This window comes from Anser anser (genome assembly GCF_964211835.1).
Source record: "Anser anser genome assembly, chromosome: 1".
Lineage (NCBI taxonomy): Eukaryota > Metazoa > Chordata > Aves > Anseriformes > Anatidae > Anser > Anser anser.
This window is the reverse complement of record NC_139720.1, coordinates 804,659-816,817: the sequence shown is the minus strand read 5'-3', so window position 1 is coordinate 816,817 and position 12,159 is coordinate 804,659. Positions and strand designations below refer to the sequence as shown.

The window sequence follows — 12,159 nt, the reverse complement described above, 5'->3', positions numbered from 1 at the left end:
AATAATGTTGTGTGCTGTCAGTGCAGGATCTGCACAGAAACCCTTGTCTCAAAACTCGCAGTAGCTGTGAGCGCTCTGTTTGCATCACGGTAGTCGGCGGGGTCGTGCTGCGGCGTGGTTCCTGAGGTTGTGTTCGTTGTGCAACGCGAGCTGTTTGCTTTTCTCAGTCAGCGCTGCCTCGCCCTGCGTTTGGAACGTCTGCGTTACGAGGAAGGCGCCGCTCGTGGCCTCGGACAGCAGCTCCTCCGGCGGCTCGGACAGCGACGAGGAGGACGACAAAGCCGATGTGGTCACGGAAACCATCAGCACAGGCTCAGGCCAGGAAACCATCAAGCTGACCGTGGATGCTAAAAATGAGAAGGCAGTTTTCACCAGGTGCGAAAGGAATCGCCTTGGGGTGGGGTAGAGCTCTGCCCTCTGTTTTAGCCCCTTGTGTTGCCAGGGATTAATGCATTGCTTTTTCCTGTGTAGACCCCATGGTTCCCAAAGTCCTGTGTGATGATGGCTTACAGCTTTCTTGTCCCAGGCATTCTGTTCTAATAAAATGCTTAAAACAGGCTTATTTTAAGAAACGTGTGTGGCTCATTTTAGCCACCGAGCCATGTCACAGAAGCATCTCCCATCTGTCTGTCTTGCTGCCCAAGAAGTTTAGGCCTGGCCTGGTGGCAGGGATGCATAGATCAGATTGCAGAGAGGAGTCTTGCAAAGCCTCAGATGATGGGTAGTACAAGGTCTGACGTGGAATCAGTGTGCTGTTTTGCAGGGGGAAGATTTAAATGCCTCAAGCTGTCATTTTTCCCTCATTCTCTAAGTAGTACATGATAAACAATAAAAGATAAATAATGCAAAATGTCCCCAGAAGATATGTCAGTTCCTGAGATTAGTTTTTTGGGCAACAATTTGGTTGGAATTGCATGTGCTCAACTCCAGCCTGCTCTAATGATCTGAGAGTGGAAGTTGCTTTTGAAAAGAGTAGGCACCTAGTTCACTTTGGCATGGCAAGAAACATTACCCAATTTTAATACACTTGTTTGTTTTTTTCTTCATATTCCTTACAGATATATAGCCTGTGTAACATGCTCTAGGTGACCCTGCTTGGGCAGGGCGGTTGGGCTAGATGGTCTCAGGAGGTCCCTTCCAACCTCAACCACTCTGTGATTCTGTGATAGGTTGGGGTACGATTTAGCCAGCTGGAGTTCCTGTATTTTATGCATATAACTCAGGAAGAGAGACGTAGTTTTTATGATGTTGTGGTTATGCGACTTTTTTAGATATTCAACTCAAGTTGCCTGATGTGTCTACACACTCCAGCAAATAGCTGCTGGGAGCTAAAAACCAGTGGCTCAGCAAACAAGTGGGATTACAGAACTAAGTAAAATTATTTGAGGAAGTAAACCAAAGGTTTAAGCAACTTTGAATTTAACTTTAATAACTAGACCGTTTTTTAATTTTTGATATCCGCTTCAAATGGCCTTTGACTCTTCATTCTTGAAATGAGTGAGATTCCAGAGATTTCTTTGCTTACAGTGGTTGCATCTGAAGAGCTATTTTGATAAATGGAGTTGGTTTGTATGCATAGGGATGGCATGGCCAAGCAGACTGGCTTCACAAAAAATGAAAAATGAGAAAAATAAGAATGCTGCTTGCTGTGCTAGAGGCAGCCTCTCCTTTTCCAGTTTTCAGTTTTTATTGTATGTAATTAAATCCACTGGCATTTGTGTCTAAAACAAATTCTGTGCTCCAGATGTTTTTCCTCTCTGAATACATGGCGTGTTTGAGTAGAGTTGTTTTACACATGTAGCTATCTGTCTTGATTCTCAGTAGCAGTGTAAATCTTATTTGGCATGGTCTTTCATTTATTGCCTAGCAGGGATAGGGATTTTTTTTTTTAATTTGGCTAGCTAGCTGTTGTAGGCTATATCTGCTGTTTCAAGCAGTGCAATTACGAACGTTTTTGTCTCTAAATATGCGTATATATCTCGAGCACTGTCAATAAGTACAAGGCTTCCAGAACGTGCTTGGTTTTGCATGATTGCAGTTCTACAAAAGTAATTCCATTTTGGCAAAGAAAGTAAATACTCGAATAACCACAGTCTCCACTTTAAAGGTGTCTGTAGCTTTCCACAACTATAACCACAGCCAAAAACAAAAATAGAAGCTGTGGGAAGACAGAAACCTGTTGCATAGATTGTGATTTCAGCTGCTCCAGATCTGTTTAGTAGACGAGTTTCTTACAGTGTATGAATTGCTGTATTGACCAGTGACGATAGTGGAAACTTCTGATATCCACAACTCCCCCAAACCAATCTGTCTTCTGCTGGAGCAGGTGTAGGTAAACTCAAATGGCCAGTAGAGAATATACTTATTTCTTACCGTGTTCCCTAATGATTCCAAGTAAATTAACTATACTAAACATTTAAGAATATTCTAGATTGAATACATGGTTCTTGATGGCTTTCTAGAAGCAAAATTCCAAATGTGGATCAGTATCGTTACAGCCTTGTGCTCCCACAGCTCCGGTATTGGATGCAGCAAGTTCTAGGTCCCACCACCTGCTTTGGCTTTGGCAAGTCTTTTTGGTGTAAGGTTTCAAATTTGAGTGACTAAATCTGTTTTTAAGCATGTAATTAAAACATGGTTATTTTTCTTTTCCCCAGAAGTACTCAGCTTGTAACAAAGCACATTCCTGTTCCTGTAGAAACAGGTTGTTCTCCTTTTTTTCCCCCCTCTCTATTCTTTTCCCACTACTGAAATCAGTACAGTGAAGATCTTTAATATTCCTTGGAGCTCCGTAAAGACTCTGTAGTTTCTGTGGTCACCAGGGTCATGAAAGCTCCAGATGTTCCAGTACCTGCCTCTAAATGCGCTCCATGCTCATGATGTTATTTGCTGATCCTTTCTGCCTGCCCACACCACCCCGAACATAAAACTCCAGATAGTTAATGATTTCTCCTTGCCTGGCCTGGTAAAAACGTCCCTCATGGCAGGTTCTGCTTAAGGTAGCCAATAAAATTGGTAATAGCTTAAAAATCACATATAAAGAAGATGTTTCAGATGTATTTAGCTAGCTTCCCAGATCTAATTCACATGGTAGTTTCTTGTGAAAAGTAAGTAGTTTGGTAGAATTTCCCTCACTAAAGAGCTTCCAGTACTGCTAAATCTCACAATTTGTGTGTTGGGCTTGAGAAGTATGCTTTTTATGGTGTATTGAATCTTCTAGTTTTTATATGTTGATCTGAATTTTGTGTGGGAAACGTGGTATTCAGTGACTGTTCCCTTTGAATGAGCCTTCTGAATGTCCCCGCATATTCTCCTGGAAGGAACCCCAGCCGAATATAAGGTTGCAAAGTTAACTCATTTGTCTGTTTTTTCAGCAATCTTTACTGTTTTCTTTTTCTTCCTTTCTTTGCTTTCTTCTGTTTCTGCCTCTCTTGCCGCCTTTCTCTCTTGCTGTGGGTATTGCTCAGAGTATTTAGACCTGCAGTCAGAGGGTATGTATGATGGTGACGTGCTCAGGGTTCCAAACATCCACCTGACAAGTAGTCGCTCCCGTTAGTTACTTCATACTGGGCTGGAAAAAAGAGCTGTTGGACCATTGGGAAAGCTCATCTTTTCACAATCAGATACAGCAGATCTAGAAATAATATGCTGAAAAACTGAATCGGAGGTTGTGTGTAGTCCCTTGTGAAAGCATGCGCACAGTCAGCGTATCCGTTAATGAAATGTGAAAATGCAAATGTGTTCACTCGTTCCATGCATCGTGTGTCCTTGAGCTTCTGCCGTTCCACCTGTTTGTGAGCTTTTTCTGCAAATAGGAATTTTTTATTACTATTTTAAAGGAAAGTTCACGCTCGGTTCAGGATGACCATAATGAAGCTTTGCTGACTGCACTCTGCTGATGCACCCACTACTGGAATCGCTGCCTGCGTTAACTGGGGGCAGGGATAAAGTCTCTTGGGACTTTCTCACACCACCACTAACAAATATTTTTGTTTTACTTGGATGCTGTAATATGCCATGAAATAACACTAGGTATGTTTTCCAGTTTTATTTTTTTTATTTTTTTAACAAAATACTTATTTTTTCTGACGTTTGCTTTCTGTTTTAAATTGTGGGTTCTTATTAATTACTTTCAAAAAATCATTCATTTAAATGATGTTTCCCAGCCACTGTTCAGACTAGCAAGACTTTGCTATAATTTCTGGATGAGATCAGAGACAAAAAGAGAAAGTCACTGTGTTATAAGCACATCTCCTAACTGTTTCATTTGAAGAGTATGTCACGGAAAGCATGTAAACTTTCATATCTAGAAAGGACAGATACCTGATGAACAGAAATATCATTCTGACCTCTCTGAGCAGGAGGTTCAGGAAACACAGCTCAGCACGCACCTCCAATCTCCGGAGACTCCAGGTTTTTCAAGTTACGAGCTGTGAGGTATTTTAAAAATATTTGTTTTATTACAACATGTCCTTATTTTACTCAGTATTTTAATAATTACCAAAACTTCTGAAAGCTTTCTGCCTCTCGTGCAAGTAGTCAAGTACACGCCGCATTTCAGAAGTACTTGCTGTTGGCAGTGCTTTCTGCCAGAAGGACCTGGCAGCGCTCACGCCGTGACCGAGCGGTCGGCGAGGAGCAGCCAGCGCCAGGGCTCTGAGCTGCCCGCGCTGCGGGGGCCTCGGCAGCCGCTGCGGGGCTTCGCCCGAGCTGTGGGACCGGAGGGTGAACGAGGCAGGGGAGTTCTGCAGCGGTGCTGGCCTGGGCAGCCTCGCACCTCTCGTGGTCATCGAGCTGCGGGTAGCGGCGTGAGCAGCAGCGAGACCTGCGTTGAGTGCAACAGCAAAATGACGGATGCGAAGTGTGTGCAGCGTGACCGGTGCTTTTCTGGGGGAAATGGCTTGCATTTCCTTGTCTGTCTGCTTAACTTTTAGCTGTATGATATTAATGCAAGCTTTTGCACCACTTTATGTTTTCAAAAGCTATCTGAAGTATTTCACTGCTGAGCTGTTCAAATAAAGTTTCTTAGCAGATTCTTAGACGATGTGCTGCACATTAGAAAAAATGAAAAAAAAACAAACAGCTTTTGCTGTGTATGGTGATAGTGGGCTTGGGATGCTTGTAACTTTTAATTTCTTTTTCAGTTTATTAACCTTACCTAACTACTCATGCTATTTTCTTCTTAATCCTTTTTTACTTTTTTTTTTTTTTGATTGTGCAATATGTTCATTCACTGCCCCTTTCTCCCCACTGCCTCCTCTGCTGGATGGTTTGATAAGTAACCAAGAAAGCAAGTGTAGAGGGGAGGCTGGAATTCCTTCTGTAAAGTGCTGCTTGCTATCTGTTAAGCACAGATACACTTCTTTTGTGCCAGTATAATATCGACTCTGATTTTGTACATTCCTGAGCTTTGGAGGCAGCCGCTGTAAGTGCCACAGTGGTTTCCTTAGAACCGAGGTGAAAATGAGACAAAACCAGCAATTTCTGCCATTTCTGCAAGTTTTGCGTTTCTGCAAAATCACGGTAGAAGTCTCCTCTTGTTTCTGATCACATGCAGTTCTGGGATGAAAGCATTAAACGTGGGTTCTGGCAGCAGTGAAAGCCTCACACCCTCCTGCTGGCACAGCTCAGACGCAGGGGCCGGCAGCGCGCTCCCGCTGGCACGGCCGGCGCGGGGCTTACGTGCAGCAGAGACAAGCGCCCTCCAGTTCCCCAGGCCGAGCGGAGTTACGTTGTCACAGTGGATGTTTTGAGCTCTCCCATTTTGGGATGTGTTTTTCTGTCCTGTGCCTGCTGACTGTTCACCCTGCATGACGTGCCGGTCTGCCCTTGCCACGACGAGCATGATAAAGCGGCGCGAGAAGTGGTTGTCTTGCTTCTGCCTCATGTCTCTGCCTAGCTGGGAAGAGCTGCTGGAATGCTTTGAAAAGATGATTAGGGCGAAATGAGCATGCTGTGGAAGACTGGGCATGGAGCATGCCTCCAGCTTTTCTATAACACTTGGCTGCACATTGGTGTGCTTTTATTCTGAAAGAGTAGAAGTGACGCAGCTAATCCGAGGTGCCACTTCACCACGTTTTCAGTCAGAGGTGAACGTTTAGTGCCATAATTGGCATAGGTGGGATCTTTGATGCTGACACGTGTTGGCCTTTTTAATGTAAGCATGCATGTAAATTTGGCGTTCGGACCTCCCGGCTTGGGTGGCCTCGTGTAATCCTTATCCAGCACCCACGGTGGCAGCCCGCGGGGCAGCGCGTGTGGCCTGGGGCTGCTGCATCTCTTACGTTGTCTTCTGGTCGGTTGTTGCAGAGTCTGGCTTTTAAGGACTTGCTTGTGGGCTCCGCATGAGACTTGTGTTTAGGTACGCTTTTTATACGAGTCTTGCTTCTTCGTTCATAGCACCACTGTTTTTCCTAGTGTGTCTTTACGGAGTTTTGTTGTCTATAATACTGACTGACTGTTTACCAAAGAGACTAGAGAATACCCAAAGTGTATGCCAGGAGCCACAGTAGTGAGCTTCAGAGGTGGGTAGAACTGAACCCCAGCTGAGGCTGAGCCATTCAGTGTCAAATCCAATTTACTTACTGAATTACTTAAAGCTCATTCGTGACTACAGGCTGAATTCTTCACAGGTCCTTTGGTAGCGAGATGCAGGTCAGTTGGACTTGGCCTCAGGAGAAACCACATTAGGTGCTGTAGCGTGGTAGTACAATTCAGAGCGAGTATGGCATATCCGAACCCCCAGCAAAGCCGTTACAGCTTAGTTTGTCTTGCTAGATGCAGGAGGCTCTCAGTAAACAGTAAAAGACAGATGGAGAAGTGTGTTTTGTGGTAGCATTGTGGAAATGTTACAAGAAGTGAAACTGGGCAGAAGAGAGGTGTTCAAAAAATTGCAATGCTAAAATTTACTCCATAAAGCTAATGGAAATCTATGGGCAGAGCTGAAGTGATATCAGAAGTTAGGCGAGCTCCTATGTTTTCATCTCCACAAATAGAACAGTATGTTTCTGTATTTTAACTGGGTGTTAGTTTTGATATAGGATGGTTTTGTGACAACCTCAGTAATTACAAAATGTGAATGTCCTTGTTTAATCCTGTTTTTCTAGGAAGAAATTGCACTGCAAGGAAAACAGTAGTATTGTTAGGCTGAGGAACCTTTGCGTTTGCTGGATTTGGGCACTAGAGCAAAAAATAAACAACCATTCTGTAGCACCTGAGGTCTGCAATGAGGATATATAATATTTCTTGTAGCATGTGTAATACATTATGTGGTGTAAATGCTGAGAACTCCGTGCAATCTTTTTGCAATTTTTTCTCTAAAAACAAGTTAATGCAGTTGAATCTCATTAGCTGAGAGAGCTCTGAGTTTTCAGTAGCGTGTGAGAAGCAAATCTCTTCAGAGAATTCATATGGCTGCAGGATGAGCAAGTCAGAGACCTTGCACGGGATCGTCCTCGTGGTGCTTCTAGCAGAAGGTGAGAAATTCCCCAGAGGCAGCTAGAAGTCAGGGTTCATCTGCTCAAGCCTCCTGTCTGAAGTAATGTGTGTGCATTTGGGAAATGGCACTGAAAGCCTACTTGAAGCCAGGTATAATACTATTACAGCTTACCATGAGCTACCTTGTCTTCTGGTTTGTTGGCTTAAACAGTAACCCTGTTCACGTCTCCCAGCGGTGAGGCAGTACGTGTGTACGTGTGTGTGTGCACAGATCTTGCCCGGACACTAGCGACTTTGGCCAGAAGGGTTTCAGTTGCCTTTCTTGTTTTATATATGTGTATATCTGTTAACATAAAATAACAGCTTTTCAAGAAGTTGTTATAAATACTCCTTTGCTTAAAATCAGCATTGTGATTTATCGCATAGTTGTTCTAACTGAAACCAAGGTGCTTGGCAGTACCCATCACCCTCGGTTGTGCCTTACGAATTAGGAACCTGCTGCCTGAAAGGACAAACCATAGATGATGTTTAAGGTATGAAATACATCAGGTAACCGTGAAGAGTGAACGGGAATGATTTAATTGCTTCCCGTCCACTGTCCTTAAAATCCCCTGCCGTGCCCTCAGCAGTCTGTGACGTGTGTCACTCAGGGCTGCTCCTCAGTCTGCCCCCCCAGGTGGCTGTGGCCGCAGCTCCCCAGCTTCCATGTGCTGAAGTTGGCTCCAGCAGGAGGTACTCCTTGCCAGTGTCCGCACATAGCACATAGTTACCTGCCCGTCCCCGAGATCCCCAGCTCGTTGGTTTGCTGGCTTTCTTCTCTTCGCTGGACACCAGGCAACAGTCTCCTGCTGCCATGAAGCTCCTGTCCCGAGACCTCGAAGTTGTCTTCTTCAGGCTCTCCCGTAGAAGCCCTGCTGCGTAAAGGCCACGTGGGGACTGTCCTGTTGAGCACGGTGTGAGTTCACCCGTGTCCCACTGCAGTGAGGCAGACGCGGTAACTGTGCTGAACGTGGTGCTCTCGGGGCAGCCAGGCGCAGGGCAGTCCAGAGGCAGCACCAGCGGTTAGGAGGAGACGTCTCCGTCTTACTTTATGCAGGCTGTGTCCTAACCCGGGGGTGAGGATGCCTGCACCTAGTAACGCAGGCCGTACCTTCCAGTCTTATTTACTGGGAAGGCTGGAGAGTCTGGGCAGTCAGCTTGTGCTCCGGGGGGGAAGCATCTCAGAAAGCATTGCAGTGTTTGCAGAAAGAGAGGGGCCTCTGTTCTAAGTGACCTCCAGGCAGCAGTATTTACAAACTCAGTGGTTAATTTGCAGTTTGGCCACAATACGGAGCTCAGCGAGCACAAAGAGAAGTGTCCAAGCGTGTTGGAAAGCCCCGTGGGCACGGCCGTAGGTGGCATTCACAAGTAGCTTGTGCTGAGTGCTTGGCCGCCGTGAAAAAAGGCGCAGCTGTGGGCAGACTTCAGCTGCCGCTGGAGGACTCGTACGAGTGGCTTGGAGCTGGACGGGAACTCATTCTTCCTGGAGTGGGAAGTGGTAGAGACCTGGCTGCGGAGCGTAACTCAGAGGAGGCTGCGGTAGGGCCGCGTGTTGCTGCTAGTACCTTGTCGTGCTCAGCCTGCCTGAGCCGAGCTCACGGGACAGCGGTTGGGTTTGTTCACGGGTGACACGCTGCCTGTGCCCGGCCCTGCCCCGAGCAGCACGTAGCTGGAGCAGCACGTAGCGGGTTTGCCTCTGGTGACCTGGAAGCGGACCGCGTGGGTGGTGGCACTGGCAGCAGGGTTATACCTGTCCGCTAAAAATAAGCTGACCGGAGGAACAGAAACGCGAAGTATTTATAGGTACCGGAGTTTATTCTAGGCTAGAAGTAGGTGTTGTTATTAGCCTCCCGCATGTTCCACACAACCCCTTGTTTTTCACGCCGTTAGTTTGGCCTCTGAGTGTCCTTCTGCGTAGCCTCGCGTGTCCAGCCTTGCTTTTCCATGGGGCTGTTGGGGAAAGATAAATTTCCATCCCCCTGTAGTGGTCAGGTAACCTCGGGACTTCGTAATACTGGAATCCTTGAGTCATGGAAATTGTAGTGATTGAATTTAAGAAGTTTATCTTTGAGCAGTTTAAATGTCGTGAGCTCAAGTTTCTTGTGTGGGAAGTCATTTTCTAATGACATTTCTGGCAACTCAGTTTAATTCTCTGCTGTCTCAACTATCCCCTGCAGTTTCTCTGGAGTGTATTTTTGTACTTGTGGTATTTCCTTTTAAGAGCACATGAGCCCTTTAGGAAGATAAATGTTTTGATCTCATTATTCCGCATTTTTTATGTATTTTTTTTTCACGAGCACACAGAAAAGTAGCTACAGAAATAGAACCTAGGTCTCAGAATCTGTCCTGTCTTAGTTCCCAAGCTGTACATATACGTACTTATACGTATACATTATGTGTTTTCCTAGGAGCTGTGACAGGATTCCAGCCCAGTCATCTGCTGAGGTTTCCTTCCATTTTTGTAGGCATGCCCTCCGAAAGAAGGAGGAGAAATTTTTCTTGACTGGGTTGAAATCGTGTGGAAGGTGATTCACAGGCAAAACTTTCCTCTGCCTTAGAAGGCAAAAAATGACAATGTTCACAGAAATCACTTCTCCCGTCAGAAATGCCAGTCTTTTTAATACAAACGTAGCTGTTTTGGAGGTTTTGTGCTAGCAGGTTGTTTATTTTTCAGGATTTGAGCTTCTGTTCTGTTGTAGTGAGACGTCATTGGAAATGTTACCCCTCAAGCGTGGGGATCTGTCATCGTATGTGTTACTGAAAGCAAGTCAGTTTGACTGTGGTTGGCTTCCGAGGGTACCACTCGTGAGCACCCAGCGAGTTTTTTGTCTTCCTCAGCTTTAGGTTCTGTACTTCAGTTTCAGTCCTTTCTGAGTGCACACAGAAATGCCAGTTGCCTCTCTGTAAACGCGCACAGATTGCAGCAGGATAGGCGCCTGTGCTAGGTCAGGAACGTGCTTTGCCAGAACCAGGAGCTCAAAGAGCCACGAGCTCGCAGAATCGCCTGCTGGTGGTGGGTAGCGGAGGGCAGCTCCAGGGAAGGTGAACGGCGGTGGCGGTGGTAGTCAGAGCCACGTCCAGGTAAGCAGCGTGATGTTGGTTTATTTCTCCCTGGAGTGACCGTGATTTTCTGGACCTTCTAAACTTGCAAAGTTGTGGCTGAACGTACTTCACGTTTGCATCCTTTCTACGGTTTGTTTTCTGTGTCATTCATAGGAAGGTGCACCAGAGGTAGCTGCAGAGGGTGACAGAGTGTCTTGTCTGCAGGCAGGGGGGATATGTTGAAAACTCCTAGGACCAATTTTGCTGCAGGAAACGAGAATGTCTTTCTTGAGGAGCTACTGTTCCTCCTCCAGTACACATATAAGGCTTTTAATTCCCATTTATTTTCAGTTCTTACTTCTTTATGAGAATTGTGTGGCCTGTGCTAGGAGAGGAGGAGGAATATACATTTTTTCTGTAGGAATTTAAGCCCCATTAATTGGCATTTTAACATGAACTTGACTTCTCCCCACACAGTGATGCAGACTGCATGGTTATTGATAAGCTGGCCATCACGGACATCGGAACGACAAAAGCGTCCAAACCACTGAACAACATGGCCCAGCACCCGGAGGAACACCAGAACACAGCGGCTGTTACAGCTGTCACAGAAACGGCCACAAAAGACAGGTGAGCTGGCCAAAATTCTCCTTTACTTGCCTGCGCCAGAGAGTTGATTTTTACTTTGTCACTGAATGTGGTTATTCTACCACTAGTGTGTGGTCAGTGTTGCACACTGAGTACATCTGAGTGTCTTGGGGTGCATTATACTGCTGGGAGTGCAGAGCTGTTCCTGCGGCGTACTGCGTGCAACTTTGTTTCCTACAGGCTCTACCAAATCATCTGTTACGTTAGAATAATAGACTTCTCATTTCTTCCTCACACAGCAATTATTCAGGTTGGTTTGTTCAGGTGACTGTATAGACATTTACAATTAAAATGGTATGAGGAAATTTGGGAATGTGTTTTGTTAACTGAAACTGGAAGGAATCTAGAGGAGAAATTATTTCATAATCGTTGTGACTGTGACTGTTTAGGTCTTTTTTTAAATATGGAAACCAATCATTCTGAGCAACTAGTGCTGTCACCCTCGTAGCTCTGCTGTGGCTCCTGTTTTTGGCCAGAGAGCTGTGTAACATTAAGGAGGTGCTCCTGCTCGTCTTGTTCTAACGCATCCTCTCTGGTATGGCTCATCCCTCCTGGGACAAACTTGCTGATAGGTTCAATCTCAGGTGATGGTGCTTAGCTGAAGCGAGACATCTGGGCCATCCTACAATTATATCTTCTGTTAGATATTTGTGGTGAGAGGAGGACGTTCTAACAACTGCCTTGAGCTTCATGCAGCAATCCACTGAACTCCATTAACATCTGCTGTGGATATCAGCAGTATTGGTTATTACATCTCCCCTGTACAGCTTCTGTGTAGCTTTTGAATCTGCAGTTTGCAACCAGAATCACACAAATTCTAGTGGTAGTTTAACACAGGCCTGGGAGGAAGCCGGTGATCCCATCGGGTGGTTGCTCACCACCCCGCTCAGGTGCTGCCAGGGCCATGAGCGCACCAGCAGGCAGGGGGACGTCCGCGCGGAGCTGAGGGTGACAGCGAGGCAGGGACAGAATCCCCACAGGCAAGGTGCCTGG

At 45.8% G+C, this 12,159-nt stretch overlaps 1 protein-coding gene across 2 annotated transcripts in view; it reads left to right on the top strand.

The window, feature by feature from the left end:
- The window catches only part of PPP6R2 (protein phosphatase 6 regulatory subunit 2), a 113,327-nt gene that overhangs the window by 85,085 nt on the left and 16,083 nt on the right, over positions 1 to 12,159 (top strand). For both annotated transcript variants that reach the window (XM_083835896.1, XM_083835897.1), the window contains 2 exons: positions 168 to 375; positions 10,996 to 11,148. In XM_083835896.1, coding sequence (XP_083692022.1) covers positions 168 to 375; positions 10,996 to 11,148 — 361 coding nt within the window. The remainder of the gene's footprint in view (positions 1 to 167; positions 376 to 10,995; positions 11,149 to 12,159) is intronic.